Source organism: Salvelinus namaycush, chromosome 3 (genome assembly GCF_016432855.1).
Source record: "Salvelinus namaycush isolate Seneca chromosome 3, SaNama_1.0, whole genome shotgun sequence".
Taxonomy (NCBI): domain Eukaryota; kingdom Metazoa; phylum Chordata; class Actinopteri; order Salmoniformes; family Salmonidae; genus Salvelinus; species Salvelinus namaycush.
The window spans coordinates 8397610-8419440 of record NC_052309.1 but is presented as its reverse complement, the minus strand read 5'-3'; the positions used below and the strand labels follow the sequence as shown (position 1 = coordinate 8419440).

The 21831-nt window shown below is 55.6% G+C and overlaps 1 protein-coding gene across 1 annotated transcript in view; it reads left to right on the top strand.

Annotated features, from left to right (window-relative positions):
- The first annotated feature begins 961 nt into the window (after nucleotides 1–961).
- LOC120044774 (SH2 domain-containing protein 3C-like) overlaps nucleotides 962–21831 on the top strand; it is a 70092-nt gene continuing 49222 nt past the window's right edge. The window contains exon 1 of the mRNA XM_038989449.1: nucleotides 962–970. Within this exon, the coding sequence (XP_038845377.1) occupies nucleotides 962–970 (9 nt within the window). The remainder of the gene's footprint in view (nucleotides 971–21831) is intronic.

Sequence of the window (21831 nt, the reverse complement as noted above, 5' to 3'; positions counted from 1 at the left end):
TGGGTCTGGAGACTGGGGCCTGAGAGGCTGGGTCTGGAGACTGGGGCCTGGGAGGCTGGGTCTGGAGACTGGGGGATAGATGCTGGGTCTGGGGGCTGGTGGCTGGAGACTAGAGGCTGGGGACTGGAGGCTGGGGACTAGAAGCTGGGGGCTGGGGCCTAGAGGATGGGTCTGGGGGCTAGAATCTGGGTGCTGGGTCTGGAAGCTGGGTCTGGAATCTGGGTCTGGTGGCTGAGGATGGGGGCTGGAGGCTTGGAGGTTGGCTCTGGAGGCTGGTGACTAGAAGCTTGGGGCTGGGGCCTAGAGGTTGGGTCTGGGGGCTAGAAGCTGGGGGCTGGAAGCTGGGGCTGGGGGCTAGAGGCTAGAGGCTGGGGTCTGGAGGCTAGAGGCTGGGGTCTGGAGGCTGGGTCTAGTGGCTGGGGATGGGGGCTGGAGGCTTGGAGGTTGGCTCTGGAGGCTGGGGTCTTGAGGCTGGGGTCTGGAGGTTGGGGGCTGGAGGCTGGGGGCTGGAGGCTGGGGGCTGGAGGATGGGGGTTGGAGGCTGGGGCTGGCTCTTGGGCTAGAGGAGATGGGGTAGTTGGGAGATGTTGTTGAAAAGGCCCAGGAAAGTCTTATTAGGTAGTGTTGTAGTGCTGTGGAGATACACTACCTAGGACAGTGGTGTTGTGGCTCAATGTTGACTGGGTTTATATGTAGTGTGCTGTTGGTTAGTGGAGACTCAGACCATGATGGGCTAGCAGAGCAGAAGAAGTAAGGCGTTGGCCACATCCAGCCATGTTTTCCCCCTCAGTTCACCCCACTGCACACAGCAGGATCATCCTGTCCCCAGCCCGGCAAGGCCCGGCCCGGCCCAACAGACCACATTAACCCTCTCAGCAGCATGATTCCCTGCCCGCCCGGCCCAGCGCTCCTCTCCACCCACTGCAAGTAGGAGGGAGGAAGGGGTTACCATGGCAGCGGCATGCCCCAGGTGTGGCCCTGCTGAGTGGGCTAGGAAAGGGAGGTGGGAGCCAGTGGGTTGGTGGTAACGTTAGGTGCTGGTTAATGATGGTAGCTGCCCTCTCCTAATCAGGTAGACGTGGCCTCCCAAAACCCCCATTCTCTTCCCTGGCCTTACCCCAGTCTCATCAAGCAGCCCCCAACCCCCATACAACAATCCTGGCCTTGCCCCAGCCAGCCCCCCCCCCCCCCCCCCCCAGGGCCAGTGGAAGGATGGAAGGAGGGTCCCCACACAAAGGGCCCCCACTGTGGGGTCTGTGGGGTAGGTGGAGGCTGCAGGGTGGAGGCTGATTCCACCTGACAGGACTGGCTTTGTGATGAGTTTATTTAAATGTAATAGAAGGTCCTGTTCTGTGAGACACACACGGACACACATTCAAAGTCCCTTCATAGAAGCTGCTCCTCTGTAGGTATAGTTCTGTGGGCCTAATTCAGATATAATACATGTTATAACAAGATGCCGAGCGCTTCAAGCCTCCTCCACCCTCTCTCGCTCCCCATTCGCATCTCGGCGCCCTATGTCTGTCCCATGCATGTAAACAACTATAGCCCGCTGCATAGCAAGCTGCTCTATATGCACTGATTGGTGAAGTCATTTAATGTCGAGCTAAATGTTTAAAAAAAAGTTTTACAAGTAAACAGAAAGGAACGATATAAACTGGTAGTTTTTTGGGGTTTGAACTTTATTTTGCTGTTCGGAACAGTGATACTCAAAAAAATAAATGATGGTTCTGTTCAGAACAAAACCATTGTAAAATCATTTTTGGTTTCAACCCCTGGTACGGACATACACACATGGACACAAAGAAACTCACTTATGTATGAACACACGCATCACACACACACACACACACGCATCACACACACACACATAAACACACATTCTCTGAGTTCTAATAGATGAAAAGTTATCCTGGAGGGTTCATATTCAATTTTCATATGCCTCCTACCTATACAAATGACTCATCATACAAAAGAACTCTGCAAGACTGGCCACCTCCTCTAATTACCTGGCTCCATCAGAACCTTTTTTTAAGAAACTCAATATCTTATCTATTTATGACATCACTGTACGCCAATTTTGCACTTTCATCTACAAATACTCATACTTCCCAGACAGTTTACCTAAACCCTTCAATGGATTCTTCCAGGTTCATTCTGAAATCCATCTATATAACACAAGACACTGTGATAACATTCACTCTCCCCTGCCGCTGAAAAACATCCCCATAGCACGATGCTGCAACCACCATGCTTTACCGTAGGGATGGTGCCAGGTTTCCTCCAGACGTGACGCCTGTCATTCAGGCCAAAGACTTCAATCTTGGTTTCATCAGACCAGAGAATCTTGTTTCTCATGGTCTGAGAGTCCTTCAGGTGCCTTTTGGCAAACTCCAAGCGGGCTGTCAGGTGCCTTTTACGGAAGAGGGGGTCTGGCCACGCTACCATAAAGGCCTGATTTGGTAGAGTGCTGCAGAGATGGTTGTCCTTCTGGAAGGTTCTCCCATCTCCACAGAGACTCTTGTCAGAGTGACCATCGGGTTCTTGGTCACCTCCCTGACCAAGGCCCTTCTCCCCCGATTGCTCAGTTTGGCCGGGCGGCCAGCTCTAGGAAGAGTCTTGGTGGTTTCAAACGTCTTCCATTTATGAATGATGGAGGCCACTGTGTTCTTGGGGACCTTCAATGCTGCAGAAATGTTTTGGTACCCTTCCCCAGATCTGTGCCTCGACACAATACTGTCTCGGAGCTCTCTAACCTCATGGCTTGGTTTTTGCTCTGACATGCACTGTGGGACCTTATATACTGTAGACAGGTGTGTGCCTGTCCAATCAATTGAATTTACCACAGGTGGACTCCAATCAAGATGTAGAAACATCTCAAGGATGATCAATGGAAACAGGATGCACCTGAGCTCAATTTCTCAGAGCAAAGGGTCTGAATACTTATGGTGAATCACTAAAACAATACAGAAATACACGATGGAAAAAGAAGGAACAGCACTTCAGAAATCAGCTCAATGTAATTGAAGAATCCATAGCATATAACCACTTCTGGGAAAATTGGAAAACACTAAACAAACAACACCACAAATAATTATCTTTCCAAAATGGAGATGTATGGGTTAACCACTTCTCCAATATTTTTGGCTCTATAACAAAGAACAAACAGCAAAAACATATACATGATCAAATACAAATCTTAGAATCAACTATTAAAGACTACCAGAACCCACTGGATTCTCCGATTACCTTGAATGAGCTACAGGACAAAATAAAAATCCTCCAACCCAAAAAGGCCTGTGGTGATGATGGTATCCTCAATGAAATTATCAAATATACAGACAAAAATTCCAATTGGCTATACTAAAACTCTTTAACATCATCCTTAGCTATGGCATCTTCCCTAATATTTGGAACCAAGTATTGGCGAAGATCACCCCAATCCACAAAAGTGGAGACAAATTTGTCCCCAATAACTACCGTGGGATATGCGTCAACAGCAACCTTAGGAAAATCCTCTGCATTTTCATTAACAGCAGACTCTTACGTTTCCTCAGTGAAATTACCATACAACAGAACACATATTCACCCTGCACACCCTAATTGACAACCAAACAAACCAAAACAAAGGCAAAGTCTTCTCATGCTTTGTTGATTTCAAAAAAGCCTTCGACTCAATTTGGCATGAGGGTCTGCTATGCAAATTGATGGAAAGTGGTGTTGGGGGAAAAACATACGACATTATAAAATCCATGTACACAAAAAACAGGTGTGCGGTTTCTTCCCACATGGCCATAGGGTGACACAGGGATGCAGCTTAAGCCCCACCCTCTTCAACATATATATCAACGAATTGGCGAGGGCACTAGAACAGTCTGCAGCACACGGCCTCACCCTACTTGAATCTGAAGTTAAATGTCTACTGTTTGCTGATGATCTGGTGCTTCTCTCCCCAATCAAGGAGGGCCTATAGCAGCACCTAGATCTTCTGCACAGGTTCTGTCAGACCTGGGCCCTGACGGTAAATCTCGGTAAGACAAAAATAATGGTGTTCCAAAAAAGGTCCAGTCGCCAGGACCACAAATACAAATTCCATTTAGACACCGTTGCCCTAGAGCACACAAAAAACTATACATACCTTGGCCTAAACATCAGCGCCACAGGTAACTTCCGCAAAGCTGTGAACGATCTGAGAGACAAGGCAAGAAGGGCATTCTATGCCATCAAATGGAACATAAAAATCAACCTACCAATTAGGAGCTGGCTAAAAATACTTGAATCAGTTATAGAACCCTTTGCCCTTTATGGTTGTGAGGTCTGGGGTCCGCTCACCAACCAAGAATTCACAAAATGGGACAAACACCAAATTGAGACTCTGCATGCAGAATTCTGCAAAATTATCTTCCGTGTACAACGTAGAACACCAAATAATGCATGCAGAGCAGAATTAGGCCGATACCCGCTAATTATCAAAATCCAGAAAAGAGCCGTTAAATTCTACAACCACCTAAAAGGAAGCGATTCCCAAATTTTCCATAACAAAGACATTACCTACAGAGAGATGAACCTGGAGACGAGTCCCCTTGGCAAGCTGGTCCTATGGCTCTGTTCACAAACACAAACACACCCCACAGAGCCCCAGGACAGCAGCACAATTAGACCCATCCAAATCATGAGAAAACAAAAATATAATTACTTGACACATTGGAAAGAATTAACAAAACAACAGAGCATACTAGTATGTTATTTGGCCCTAAACAGAGAGTACACAGTGGCAGAATACCTGACCACTGTGACTGACCCAAAGCTTTGTCTATGTACAGACTCAGCGAGCATAGCCTTGCTATTGAGAAAGGCCCCCGTAGGCAGACCTGGTTCTCAAGAGAAGACAGGCTATGTGCACACTGCCCAGAAAATGAGGTGGAAACTGAGCTGCACTTCCTAACCTCCTTCCCAATGTATGACCATATTAGAGACACATATTTTCTCAGATTACACAGATTCACTAAGAATTCGAAAACAAACCCAATTTTGATAAACTCCCATATCTACTGGGTGAAATACCAGTGTTCCATCACAGCAGCAATATTTGTGACCTGTTGCCACAAGAAAAGGTCAACCAGTGAAGAACAAACACCATTGTAAATACAACCCATATTTATGCTTATTTATTTTCCCTTTTGTACTTTAACCATTTGTACATCGTTACAACACTGTATATATACATAATATGACATTTGTAATGTCTTTATTATTTTGGAACTTCTGTGAGTGTAATGTTTACTGTTCATTTTTATTGTTTATTTCACTCTTGTTTATAATCTACTTCACTTGCTTTGGCAATATACACATATGTTTCCCATGCCAATAAAGCCCTTTGAATTCAATTTAATTGAGAGAGACCTCTGGCCCAGTGGAGAGAAGGAGGGACGGATGAGAAGAGGGGAGGAGGGAGGGTGCCCCAATCTCAGGCTGCTGCCACGGCAACGGGGGCTGGGGTAGGGGCAGGCCCAAGCTGAAAGGCTCTACATTCTATCATGGGCTTCCATCTAAGAGCTGTTTCACTGCATTCCTTATTATTTTATTTTCATTGTACCATTTCAATCCACCAGGGAGGGGCTGAATTTAGCAGGTTTTTCTTTTTTCCTTTTTCCATGGCTTTAGGTAGTAGATTGTAAATGGTAGATTGTACATGGTAGATTGTATATGGTAGATTGTATATGGTAGATTGTATATGGTAGATTGTACATGGTAGATTGTACATGGTAGATTGTATATGGTAGATTGTACATGATAGATTGTATATGGTAGATTGTATATGGTAGATTGTATATGGTAGATTGTACATGATAGATTGTACATGATAGATTGTACATGGTAGATTGTACATGATAGATTGTATATGGTAGATTGTACATGGTAGATTGTATATGGTAGATTGTACATGGTAGATTGTACATGATAGATTGTATATGGTAGATTGTACATGGTAGATTGTACATGATAGATTGTATATGGTAGATTGTACATGGTAGATTGTATATGGTAGATTGTATATGGTAGATTGTATATGATAGATTGTATGTGGCAGATTGTATGTGGCAGATTGTATATGGTAGATTGTACATGGTAGATTGTACATGGTAGATTGTATATGGCAGATTGTACATGGTAGATTGTATATGGTAGATTGTATATGGTAGATTGTATATGATAGATTGTACATGGTAGATTGTATATGATAGATTGTATGTGGCAGATTGTATGTGGCAGATTGTATATGATAGATTGTACATGGTAGATTGTATATGGTAGATTGTATATGATAGATTGTACATGGTAGATTGTATATGGCAGATTGTACATGGTAGATTGTATATGATAGATTGTATGTGGCAGATTGTATATGGTAGATTGTATATGGCAGATTGTATATGATAGATTGTACATGGTAGATTGTACATGGTGGATTGTACATGGCAGATTGTATATGGTAGATTGTATATGGTAGATTGTATATGGTAGATTGTATATGGTAGATTGTATATGGTAGATTGTATATGGTAGATTGTATATGGTAGATTGTATATGGTAGATTGTACATGGTAGATTGTACATGGTAGATTGTATATGATAGATTGTACATGATAGATTGTACATGGTAGATTGTATGCATGTTGGATCTGGTGTAAATCTCAGTGGTTTTCACCTCTGATTTGGTGATCCGGTGGAGGGGGTGGGAGTGGAAATGGGAGGGTAGTGGGTGTCTGTGTAATGAGGTGTAATGAGGTGATGGATCATCCTACTGTATGTTATGATTCATGACAGTCTGACGGGGTCTGAGAGGGTAAAGGCGCACAGTCGAACCCTAGACAACCCCTCACTCCCATCCATCCCTAGACAAACCCCCACTCCCATCCGTCCCTAGACAACCCCCCACTCCCATCCGTCCCCAGACAACCCCCCACTCCCATCCGTCCCCAGACCACCCCCCACTCCCATCCGTCCCCAGACCACCCCCCACTCCCATCCGTCCCCAGACCACCCCCCACTCCCATCCGTCCCCAGACCACCCCCCACTCCCATCCGTCCCCAGACCACCCCCCACTCCCATCCGTCCCCAGACCACCCCCCACTCCCATCCGTCCCCAGACAACCCCCCACTCCCATCCGTCCCCAGACAACCCCCACTCCCATCCGTCCCCAGACAACCCCCCACTCCCATCCGTCCCCAGACAACCCCCCACTCTCATCCGTCCCCAGACAACCCCCCACTCTCATCCGTCCCCAGACAACCCCCCACTCTCATCCGTCCCCAGACAACCCCCCACTCTCATCCGTCCCCAGACAACCCCCCACTCTCATCCGTCCCCAGACAACCCCCCACTCCCATCCGTCCCCACACAACCCCCCACTCCCATCCGTCCCCAGACAACCCCCCACTCCCATCCGTCCCCAGACAACCCCCCACTCTCATCCGTCCCCAGACAACCCCCCACTCTCATCCGTCCCCAGACAACCCCCCACTCTCATCCGTCCCCAGACAACCCCCCACTCCCATCCATACCTAGACAACCCCCCACTCCCATCCATCCCCAGACAACCCCCCACTCCCATCCATCCCTAGACAACCCCCCACTCCCATCCATCCCCAGACAACCCCCCACTCCCATCCATCCCCAGACAACCCCCCACTCCCATCCATCCCCAGACAACCCCCCACTCCCATCCATCCCTAGACCACCCCCCACTCCCATCCATCCCTAGACCACCCCCCACTCCCATCCATCCCCAGACAACCCCCCACTCCCATCCATCCCCAGACAACCCCCCACTCCCATCCATCCCCAGACAACCCCCCACTCCCATCCATCCCCAGACAACCCCCCACTCCCATCCATCCCCAGACAACCCCCCACTCTCATCCATCCCCAGACAACCCCCCACTCCCATCCATCCCCAGACAACCCCCCACTCCCATCCATCCCCAGACAACCCCCCACTCCCATCCATCCCCAGACAACCCCCCACTCTCATCCATCCCTAGACAACCCCCCACTCTCATCCATCCCTAGACAACCCCCCACTCTCATCCATCCCTAGACAACCCCTCACTCTCATCCATACCTAGACAACCCCCCACTCCCATCCATCCCCAGACAACCCCCCACTCCCATCCATCCCCAGACAACCCCCCACTCTCATCCATCCCCAGACAACCCCCCACTCTCATCCATCCCCAGACAACCCCCCACTCTCATCCATCCCCAGACAACCCCCCACTCTCATCCATCCCCAGACAACCCCCCACTCTCATCCATCCCCAGACAACCCCCCACTCTCATCCATCCCCAGACAACCCCCCACTCCCATCCATCCCCAGACAACCCCCCACTCCCATCCATACCTAGACAACCCCCCACTCCCATCCATCCCCAGACAACCCCCCACTCCCATCCATCCCCAGACAACCCCCCACTCCCATCCATATCTAGACAACCCCCCACTCCCATCCCCAGACAACCCCTGACTCCCATCCATCCCCAGACAACCCCCCACTCCCATCCATCCCCAGACAACCCCCCACTCCCATCCATCCCCAGACAACCCCCCACTCCCATCCATCCCTAGACAACCCCCCACTCCCATCCATCCCTAGACAACCCCCCACTCCCATCCATCCCCAGACAACCCCCCACTCCCATCCATACCTAGACAACCCCCCACTCCCATCCATACCTAGACAACCCCCCACTCCCATCCATACCTAGACAACCTCCCACTCCCATCCCCAGACAACCCCCCACTCCCATCCATCCCCAGACAACCCCCCACTCCCATCCATACCTAGACAACCCCCCACTCCCATCCATACCTAGACAACCCCCCACTCCCATCCATACCTAGACAACCTCCCACTCCCATCCCCAGACAACCCCTCACTCCCATCCATCCCCAGACAACCCCCCACTCCCATCCATCCCCAGACAACCCCCCACTCCCATCCATCCCCAGACAACCCCCCACTCCCATCCATCCCTAGACAACCCCCCACTCCCATCCATCCCTAGACAACCCCCCACTCCCATCCACCCCTAGACAACCCCCCACTCCCATCCACCCCTAGACAACCCCCCACTCTCATCCATCCCTAGACAACCCCCCACTCTCATCCATCCCTAGACAACCCCCCACTCTCATCCATCCCTAGACAACCCCCCACTCTCATCCATCCCTAGACAACCCCCCACTCCCATCCATACCTAGACAACCCCCCACTCCCATCCATCCCTAGACAACCCCCCACTCCCATCCATCCCCAGACAACCCCCCACTCCCATCCATCCCCAGACAACCCCCCACTCCCATCCATCCCCAGACAACCCCCCACTCCCATCCATCCCTAGACAACTCCCATCCATCCCTAGACAACCCCCCACTCCCATCCATCCCCAGACAACCCCCCACTCCCATCCATCCCCAGACAACCCCCCACTCCCATCCATCCCTAGACCACCCCCCACTCCCATCCATCCCCAGACAACCCCCCACTCCCATCCATCCCCCCACTCCCATCCATCCCTAGACAACCCCCACTCCCATCCATCCCCAGACAACCCCCAACTCCCATCCATCCCCAGACAACCCCCCACTCCCATCCATCCCCAGACAACCCCCCACCCCCATCCATCCCCAGACAACCCCCCCCCTCCCATCCATCCCCAGACAACCCCCCACTCTCATCCATCCCTAGACAACCCCCCACTCTCATCCATCCCTAGACAACCCCCCACTCTCATCCATCCCTAGACAACCCCCCACTCTCATCCATCCCCAGACAACCCCTCACTCTCATCCATCCCCAGACAACCCCCCACTCCCATCCATACCTAGACAACCCCCCACTCCCATCCATCCCCAGACAACCCCCCACTCCCATCCATACCTAGACAACCCCCCACTCCCATCCATACCTAGACAACCTCCCACTCCCATCCCCAGACAACCCCCCACTCCCATCCATCCCCAGACAACCCCCCACTCCCATCCATACCTAGACAACCCCCCACTCCCATCCATACCTAGACAACCCCCCACTCCCATCCATACCTAGACAACCTCCCACTCCCATCCCCAGACAACCCCTCACTCCCATCCATCCCCAGACAACCCCCCACTCCCATCCATCCCCAGACAACCCCCCACTCCCATCCATCCCCAGACAACCCCCCACTCCCATCCATCCCTAGACAACCCCCCACTCCCATCCATCCCTAGACAACCCCCCACTCCCATCCACCCCTAGACAACCCCCCACTCCCATCCACCCCTAGACAACCCCCCACTCTCATCCATCCCTAGACAACCCCCCACTCTCATCCATCCCTAGACAACCCCCCACTCTCATCCATCCCTAGACAACCCCCCACTCCCATCCATACCTAGACAACCCCCCACTCCCATCCATCCCTAGACAACCCCCCACTCCCATCCATCCCCAGACAACCCCCCACTCCCATCCATCCCCAGACAACCCCCCACTCCCATCCATCCCCAGACAACCCCCCACTCCCATCCATCCCTAGACAACTCCCATCCATCCCTAGACAACCCCCCACTCCCATCCATCCCCAGACAACCCCCCACTCCCATCCATCCCCAGACAACCCCCCACTCCCATCCATCCCTAGACCACCCCCCACTCCCATCCATCCCCAGACAACCCCCCACTCCCATCCATCCCCCCACTCCCATCCATCCCTAGACAACCCCCACTCCCATCCATCCCCAGACAACCCCCAACTCCCATCCATCCCCAGACAACCCCCCACTCCCATCCATCCCCAGACAACCCCCCACTCCCATCCATCCCCAGACAACCCCCCCACTCCCATCCATCCCCAGACAACCCCCCACTCTCATCCATCCCTAGACAACCCCCCACTCTCATCCATCCCTAGACAACCCCCCACTCTCATCCATCCCCAGACAACCCCTCACTCTCATCCATCCCCAGACAACCCCCCACTCCCATCCATACCCAGACAACCCCCCACTCCCATCCATCCCCAGACAACCCCCCACTCCCATCCATCCCCAGACAACCCCCCACTCCCATCCATCCCCAGACAACCCCCCACTCTCATCCATCCCCAGACAACCCCCCACTCTCATCCATCCCCAGACAACCCCCCACTCTCATCCATCCCCAGACAACCCCCCACTCTCATCCATCCCCAGACAACCCCCCACTCTCATCCATCCCCAGACAACCCCCCACTCCCATCCATCCCCAGACAACCCCCCACTCCCATCCATCCCCAGACAACCCCCCACTCCCATCCATCCCCAGACAACCCCCCACTCCCATCCATCCCCAGACAACCCCCCACTCTCATCCATCCCTAGACAACCCCCCACTCTCATCCATCCCTAGACAACCCCCCACTCTCATCCATCCCCAGACAACCCCCCACTCTCATCCATCCCCAGACAACCCCTCACTCTCATCCATCCCCAGACAACCCCCCACTCCCATCCATACCTAGACAACCCCCCACTCCCATCCATCCCCAGACAACCCCCCACTCCCATCCATCCCCAGACAACCCCCCACTCCCATCCATCCCCAGACAACCCCCCACTCTCATCCATCCCCAGACAACCCCCCACTCTCATCCATCCCCAGACAACCCCCCACTCTCATCCATCCCCAGACAACCCCCCACTCTCATCCATCCCCAGACAACCCCCCACTCTCATCCATCCCCAGACAACCCCCCACTCTCATCCATCCCCAGACAACCCCCCACTCCCATCCATCCCCAGACAACCCCCCACTCCCATCCATCCCCAGACAACCCCCCACTCCCATCCATCCCCAGACAACCCCCCACTCCCATCCATCCCCAGACAACCCCCCACTCCCATCCATACCTAGACAACCCCCCACTCCCATCCATCCCCAGACAACCCCCCACTCCCATCCATCCCCAGACAACCCCCCACTCCCATCCATACCTAGACAACCCCCCACTCCCATCCATACCTAGACAACCTCCCACTCCCATCCCCAGACAACCCCTCACTCCCATCCATCCCCAGACAACCCCCCACTCCCATCCATCCCCAGACAACCCCCCACTCCCATCCATCCCCAGACAACCCCCCACTCCCATCCATCCCTAGACAACCCCCCACTCCCATCCATCCCTAGACAACCCCCCACTCTCATCCATCCCTAGACAACCCCCCTCTCCCATCCATCCCTAGACAACCCCCCACTCCCATCCATCCCTAGACAACCCCCCACTCCCATCCATCCCCAGACAACCCCCCACTCCCATCCATCCCCAGACAACCCCCCACTCCCATCCATCCCCAGACAACCCCCCACTCCCATCCATCCCCAGACAACCCCCCACTCCCATCCATCCCCAGACAACCCCCCACTCCCATCCATCCCTAGACAACCTCCCACTCCCATCCCTAGACAACCCCCCACTCCCATCCATCCCCAGACAACCCCCCACTCCCATCCATCCCCAGACAACCCCCCACTCTCATCCATCCCTAGATAACCCCCCACTCCCATCCATACCTAGACAACCCCCCACTCTCATCCATCCCTAGACAACCCCCCACTCTCATCCATCCCTAGACAACCCCCCACTCTCATCCATCCCTAGACAACCCCCCACTCTCATCCATCCCCAGACAACCCCTCACTCTCATCCATCCCTAGACAACCCCCCACTCCCATCCATCCCCAGACAACCCCCCACTCCCATCCATACCTAGACAACCCCCCACTCTCATCCATCCCCAGACAACCCCTCACTCTCATCCATCCCTAGACAACCCCCCACTCCCATCCATACCTAGACAACCCCCCACTCCCATCCATCCCCAGACAACCCCCCACTCTCATCCATCCCCAGACAACCCCCCACTCCCATCCATCCCCAGACAACCCCCCACTCCCATCCATCCCCAGACAACCCCCCACTCCCATCCATCCCCAGACAACCCCCCACTCCCATCCATCCCTAGACAACCCCCCACTCCCATCCATCCCCAGACAACCCCCCACTCCCATCCATCCCCAGACAACCCCCCACTCCCATCCATACCTAGACAACCCCCCACTCCCATCCATACCTAGACAACCTCCCACTCCCATCCCCAGACAACCCCTCACTCCCATCCATCCCCAGACAACCCCCCACTTCCATCCATCCCCAGACAACCCCCCACTCCCATCCATCCCTAGACAACCCCCCACTCCCATCCATCCCTAGACAACCCCCCACTCTCATCCATCCCTAGACAACCCCCCCACTCTCATCCATCCCTAGACAACCCCCCACTCCCATCCATCCCTAGACAACCCCCCACTCCCATCCATCCCCAGACAGCCCCCCACTCCCATCCATCCCCAGACAACCCCCCACTCCCATCCATCCCCAGACAACCCCCCACTCCCATCCATCCCTAGACAACCCCCCACTCCCATCCATCCCCAGACAACCCCCCACTCCCATCCATCCCCAGACAACCCCCCACTCCCATCCATCCCCAGACAACCCCCCACTCCCATCCATCCCCAGACAACCCCCCACTCCCATCCATCCCCAGACAACCCCCCACTCCCATCCATCCCCAGACAACCCCCCACTCTCATCCATCCCCAGACAACCCCCCACTCCCATCCATCCCCAGACAACCCCTCACTCCCATCCATCCCCAGACAACCCCCCACTCCCATCCATCCCCAGACAACCCCCCACTCCCATCCATCCCCAGACAACCCCCCACTCCCATCCATCCCCAGACAACCCCCCACTCCCATCCATCCCCAGACAACCCCCCACTCCCATCCATCCCCAGACAACCCCCCACTCCCATCCATACCCAGACAACCCCCCACTCCCATCCATACCTAGACAACCTCCCACTCCCATCCCCAGACAACCCCTCACTCCCATCCATCCCCAGACAACCCCCCACTCCCATCCATCCCCAGACAACCCCCCACTCCCATCCATCCCCAGACAACCCCCCACTCCCATCCATCCCCAGACAACCCCTCACTCCCATCCATCCCCAGACAACCCCTCACTCCCATCCATCCCCAGACAACCCCCCACTCCCATCCATCCCCAGACAACCCCCCACTCCCATCCATCCCCAGACAACCCCCCACTCCCATCCATCCCCAGACAACCCCCCACTCCCATCCATCCCCAGACAACCCCCCACTCCCATCCATCCCTAGACAACCCCCCACTCCCATCCATCCCTAGACAACCCCCCACTCTCATCCATCCCTAGACAACCCCCCACTCCCATCCATCCCTAGACAACCCCCCACTCTCATCCATCCCCAGACAACCCCCCACTCTCATCCATCCCCAGACAACCCCCCACTCTCATCCATCCCCAGACAACCCCCCACTCCCATCCATCCCTAGACAACCCCCCACTCCCATCCATCCCCAGACAGCCCCCCACTCCCATCCATCCCCAGACAACCCCCCACTCCCATCCATCCCCAGACAACCCCCCACTCCCATCCATCCCTAGACAACCCCCCACTCCCATCCATCCCTAGACAACCCCCCACTCCCATCCATCCCCAGACTACCCCCCACTCCCATCCATCCCCAGACAACCCCCCACTCCCATCCATCCCCAGACAACCCCCCACTCCCATCCATCCCCAGACAACCCCCCACTCCCATCCATCCCTAGACCACCCCCCACTCCCATCCATCCCCAGACAACCCCCCACTCCCATCCATCCCCAGACAACCCCCCACTCCCATCCATCCCCAGACAACCCCCCACTCCCATCCATCCCTAGACAACCCCCACTCCCATCCATCCCCAGACAACCCCCAACTCCCATCCATCCCCAGACAACCCCCCACTCCCATCCATCCCCAGACAACCCCCCACTCCCATCCATCCCCAGACAACCCCCCACTCCCATCCATCCCCAGACAACCCCCCACTCTCATCCATCGCTAGACAACCCCCCACTCTCATCCATCCCTAGACAACCCCCCACTCTCATCCATCCCCAGACAACCCCTCACTCTCATCCATCCCTAGACAACCCCCCACTCCCATCCAAACCTAGACAACCCCCCACTCCCATCCATCCCCAGACAACCCCCCACTCCCATCCATCCCCAGACAACCCCCCACTCTCATCCATCCCCAGACAACCCCCCACTCTCATCCATCCCCAGACAACCCCCCACTCTCATCCATCCCCAGACAACCCCCCACTCTCATCCATCCCCAGACAACCCCCCACTCCCATCCATCCCCAGACAACCCCCCACTCCCATCCATCCCCAGACAACCCCCCACTCCCATCCATCCCCAGACAACCCCCCACTCCCATCCATCCCCAGACAACCCCCCACTCCCATCCATCCCCAGACAACCCCCCACTCCCATCCATACCTAGACAACCCCCCACTCCCATCCATCCCCAGACAACCCCCCACTCCCATCCATACCTAGACAACCCCCCACTCCCATCCATACCTAGACAACCTCCCACTCCCATCCCCAGACAACCCCTCACTCCCATCCATCCCCAGACAACCCCCCACTCCCATCCATCCCCAGACAACCCCCCACTCCCATCCATCCCCAGACAACCCCCCACTCCCATCCATCCCTAGACAACCCCCCACTCCCATCCATCCCTAGACAACCCCCCACTCCCATCCATCCCCAGACAACCCCCCACTCCCATCCATCCCCAGACAACCCCCCACTCCCATCCATCCCTAGACAACCCCCCACTCCCATCCATCCCTAGACAACCCCCCACTCTCATCCATCCCTAGACAACCCCCCTCTCCCATCCATCCCTAGACAACCCCCCACTCCCATCCATCTCTAGACAACCCCCCTCCCATCCATACCTAGACAACCCCCCACTCCCATCCATCCCCAGACAACCCCCCACTCCCATCCATCCCCAGACAACCCCCCACTCCCATCCATCCCCAGACAATCCCCCACTCCCATCCATCCCCAGACAACCCCCCACTCTCATCCATCCCTAGACAACCCCCCACTCCCATCCATACCTAGACAACCCCCCACTCTCATCCATCCCCAGACAACCCCCCACTCTCATCCATCCCCAGACAACCCCCCACTCTCATCCATCCCCAGACAACCCCCCACTCTCATCCATCCCCAGACAACCCCCCACTCTCATCCATCCCCAGACAACCCCCCACTCTCATCCATCCCCAGACAACCCCCCACTCCCATCCATACCTAGACAACCCCCCACTCCCATCCATCCCCAGACAACCCCCCACTCCCATCCATCCCCAGACAACCCCCCACTCCCATCCATCCCCAGACAACCCCCCACTCTCATCCATCCCCAGACAACCCCCCACTCTCATCCATCCCCAGACAACCCCCCACTCTCATCCATCCCCAGACAACGCCCCACTCTCATCCATCCCCAGACAACGCCCCACTCTCATCCATCCCCAGACAACCCCCCCACTCTCATCCATCCCCAGACAACCCCCCACTCTCATCCATCCCCAGACAACCCCCCACTCCCATCCATCCCCAGACAACCCCCCACTCCCATCCATCCCCAGACAACCCCCCACTCCCATCCATCCCCAGACAACCCCCCACTCCCATCCATACCTAGACAACCCCCCACTCCCATCCATCCCCAGACAACCCCCCACTCCCATCCATCCCCAGACAACCCCCCACTCCCATCCATACCCAGACAACCCCCCACTCCCATCCATACCTAGACAACCTCCCACTCCCATCCCCAGACAACCCCTCACTCCCATCCATCCCCAGACAACCCCCCACTCCCATCCATCCCCAGACAACCCCCCACTCCCATCCATCCCCAGACAACCCCCCACTCCCATCCATCCCCAGACAACCCCCCACTCCCATCCACCCCTAGACAACCCCCCACTCTCATCCATCCCTAGACAACCCCCCTCTCCCATCCATCCCTAGACAACCCCCCACTCCCATCCATCCCCAGACAACCCCCCACTCCCATCCATCCCCAGACAACCCCCCACTCCCATCCATCCCCAGACAACCCCCCACTCCCATCCATACCTAGACAACCCCCCACTCCCATCCATCCCCAGACAACCCCCCACTCCCATCCATACCTAGACAACCCCCCACTCCCATCCATACCTAGACAACCTCCCACTCCCATCCCCAGACAACCCCTCACTCCCATCCATCCCCAGACAACCCCCCACTCCCATCCATCCCCAGACAACCCCCCACTCCCATCCATCCCCAGACAACCCCCCACTCCCATCCATCCCTAGACAACCCCCCACTCCCATCCACCCCTAGACAACCCCCCACTCTCATCCATCCCTAGACAACCCCCCTCTCCCATCCATCCCTAGACAACCCCCCACTCCCATCCATCTCTAGACAACCCCCCTCCCGTCCATACCTAGACAACCCCCCACTCTCATCCATCCCCGGACAACCCCCCACTCCCATCCATCCCCAGACAACCCCCCACTCCCATCCATCCCCAGACAACCCCCCACTCTCATCCATCCCTAGACAACCTCCCACTCCCATCCATCCCTAGACAACCTCCCACTCCCATCCATCCCCAGACAACCCCCCACTCCCATCCATCCCCAGACAACCCCCCACTCCCATCCATCCCTAGACAACCCCCCACTCCCATCCACCCCTAGACAACCCCCCACTCTCATCCATCCCTAGACAACCCCCCTCTCCCATCCATCCCTAGACAACCCCCCACTCCCATCCATCTCTAGACAACCCCCCTCCCGTCCATACCTAGACAACCCCCCACTCTCATCCATCCCCGGACAACCCCCCACTCCCATCCATCCCCAGACAACCCCCCACTCCCATCCATCCCCAGACAACCCCCCACTCTCATCCATCCCTAGACAACCTCCCACTCCCATCCATCCCTAGACAACCTCCCACTCCCATCCATCCCCAGACAACCCCCAACTCCCATCCATCCCTAGACAACCCCCCACTCCCATCCATCCCTAGACAACCCCCCACTCCCATCCATCCCCAGACAACCCCCCACTCCCATCCATCCCCAGACAACCCCCCACTCCCATCCATCCCTAGACAACCCCCCACTCCCATCCATCCCCAGACCACCCCCCACTCCCATCCATCCCCAGACCACCCCCCACTCCCATCCATCCCCAGACCACCCCCCACTCCCATCCATCCCCAGACCACCCCCCACTCCCATCCATCCCCAGACAACCCCCCACTCCCATCCATCCCTAGACAACCCCCCACTCCCATCCATCCCTAGACAACCCCCCCCTCCCATCCATCCCTAGACAGCCCCCCACTCCCATCCATCCCTAGACAACCCCCCCCTCCCAAGACAGCCCCCCACTCCCATTCATCCCCAGACAACCCCCCCCTCCCATCCATCCCTAGACAGCCCCCCACTCCCATTCATCCCCAGACAACCCCCCCCTCCCATCCATCCCTAGACAACCCCCCACTCCCATCCATACCTAGACAACCTCCCACTCCCATCCCCAGACAACCCCCCACTCCCATCCATCCCTAGACAACCCCCCACTCTCATCCATCCCTAGACAACCCCCCTCTCCCATCCATCTCTAGACAACCCCCCTCCCATCCATCCCTAGACCACCCCCCACTCTCATCCATCCCCAGACAACCCCCCACTCCCATCCATCCCTAGACAACCTCCCACTCCCATCCATCCCCAGACAACCCCCCACTCCCATCCATCCCTAGACAACCCCCCACTCCCACCCATCCCCAGACAACCCCCCACTCCCATCCATCCCCAGACAACCCCCCACTCCCATCCATCCCCAGACAACCCCCCACTCCCATCCATCCCCAGACAACCCCCCACTCCCATCCATCCCTAGACAACCTCCCACTCCCATCCATACCTAGACAACCTCCCACTCCCATCCATACCTAGACAACCCCCCACTCCCATCCATACCTAGACAACCCCCCACTCCCATCCATCCCCAGACAACCCCCCACTCCCATCCATCCCCAGACAACCCCCCACTCCCATCCATCCCCAGACAACCCCCCACTCCCATCCATCCCTAGACAACCCCCCACTCCCATCCATCCCCAGACAACCCCCCACTCCCATCCATCCCTAGACAACCTCCCACTCCCATCCATACCTAGACAACCCCCCACTCCCATCCATACCTAGACAACCCCCCACTCTCATCCATCCCCAGACCACCCCCACTCTCATCCATCCCCAGACAACCCCCCACTCCCATCCATCCCTAGACAACCCCCCACTCCCATCCATCCCCAGACCACCCCCCACTCCCATCCATCCCCAGACCACCCCCCACTCCCATCCATCCCCAGACAACCCCCCAATCCCATCCATCCCCAGACAACCCCCCACTCCCATCCATCCCCAGACAACCCCCCACTCCCATTCATCCCCAGACAACCCCCCCCCCTCCCATCCATCCCTAGACAACCCCCCACTCCCATCCATCCCTAGACAATCCCCCACTCCCATCCATCCCTAGACAACCCCCCACTCACATCCATCCCTAGACAACCCCCCTCCCAATACAGCCCCCCACTCCCATTCATCCCCAGACAACCCCCCCCTCCCATCCATCCCTAGACAGCCCCCCACTCCCATTCATCCCCAGACAACCCCCCCCTCCCATCCATCCCTAGACAGCCCCCCACTCCCATCCATCCCTAGACAGCCCCCCACTCCCATCCATCCCTAGACAACCCCCCACTCACATCCATCCCTAGACAACCCCCCCTCCCAATACAGCCCCCCACTCCCATTCATCCCCAGACAACCCCCCCCTCCCATCCATCCCTAGACAGCCCCCCACTCCCATTCATCCCCAGACAACCCCCCCCTCCCATCCATCCCTAGACAGCCCCCCACTCCCATCCATCCCTAGACAGCCCCCCACTCCCATCCATCCCTAGACAACCCCCCACTCCCATCCATCCCCAGACAACCCCCCACTCCCATCCATCCCTAGACAACCCCCCACTCCCATCCATACCTAGACAACCCCCCACTCCCATCCATCCTCAGACAACCCCCCACTCCCATCCATCCCTAGACAACCCCCCACTCCCATCCATCCCTAGACAACCCCCCACTCCCATCCATCCCCAGACAACCCCCCACTCCCATCCATCCCCAGACAACCCCCCACTCCCATCCATCCCCAGACAACCCCCCACTCCCATCCATACCTAGACAACCCCCCACTCCCATCCATCCCTAGACAACCCCCCACTCCCATCCATCCCTAGACAACCCCCCACTCCCATCCATCCCCAGACAACCTCCCACTCCCATCCATCCCTAGACAACCCCCCACTCCCATCCCTAGACAGCCCCCCACTCCCATCCATCCCTAGACAACCCCCCACTCCCATCCCTAGACAACCCCCCACTCCCATCCATCCCCAGACCACCCCCCACTCCCATCCCTAGACAACCCCCCACTCTCATCCATCCCCAGACAACCCCCCCATTCCCAACATGGGTCATACCATAGGATCAGCTGCAAAAGGGGAAACCTGTCCTAACCATCCCATCCATTCACTAAGGAGGTGCATGCACAGTCAGCCAACCCCCCCACCTGCACCCCATCCCAATCCACCTCTAGCCCCGCATCGCACCCCCATCTCCTGCCCAACCCCCATCTCCTGCCCAACCCCCATCTCCAGCCCAACCCTATTATCCCCTAATAGGGAGTTATAGTAGAACTGTCCTAATCCAGGTTGGTAGAAAACCACATCTACCTGCCGGTCTGTCCCTGTCCCACCCCTGTCCCTGTCCCATCCTCCCTGTCCCTGTCCCATCCTCCCTGACCCTGTCCCATCCTCCCTGTCCCTGTCCCATCCCTGTCCCATCCCTGTCCCTGTCCTAACCATCCCATATATTCAATGAGAACCTGACACATCTGTGTCTACAGTCCTCAAACAACATTAAAATAAATATGAAGTTGGTATGCACTTTAGTCTGTTCTTTAGCTCTGATGTCTTGTATTAGTACCAGTTAGTGTGTATGGTTAGTGTTACAGTAAATGTGTGTGTGTGTTTTTGTGTGTGTGTGTGTGTGTGTGTGCACACTGTAGGCCAGGTTAGTGTGCGGTCCTGTATTAGAGGTCTATTACAGTAAGAGAAGCCAGCGAAGGCTAATGGCTCTCTGGTTCAATATTTAGATAAATTAGCTGCTGTGTCTAATATCTAATATACATGAGACAGTGCATGCCACGGTGGCTGGGGAGGACAGTGTGTGTGTGTGACTCCCTGAATGCTGCACTGTACATCGCCCGGCACCTGGCCAGTTCACAAACAATGAGATGTTTACATAGCAACCAAGGCAACAGTACAGTGGGGTTATATGAATGGAATAGTCTTTCACTCTTCATTGTACTTCCTTGATTACTTCCCCATGTCCTCTCTCTCTCTCTATCGCTCTCTCCCTTCCCCTCTCTCCCCTTCTCAATTAAATTAAATTCAAAGGGCTTTATTGGCATGGAAACATATGTTTACATTGCCAAAGCAAGTGAAATAGATAATAAACACAAGTGAAATAAACAATCAAAAATGAACAGTAAACATTACACTCACAAAAGTTTCAAAGGAATAGAGATATTTCAAATGTCATATGGCTATGTACAGTGTTGTAACGATGTGCAAATAGTTAACGTTCTCTCCTTCCCTCCTTATTTCTGTCTGTGTTGTTGC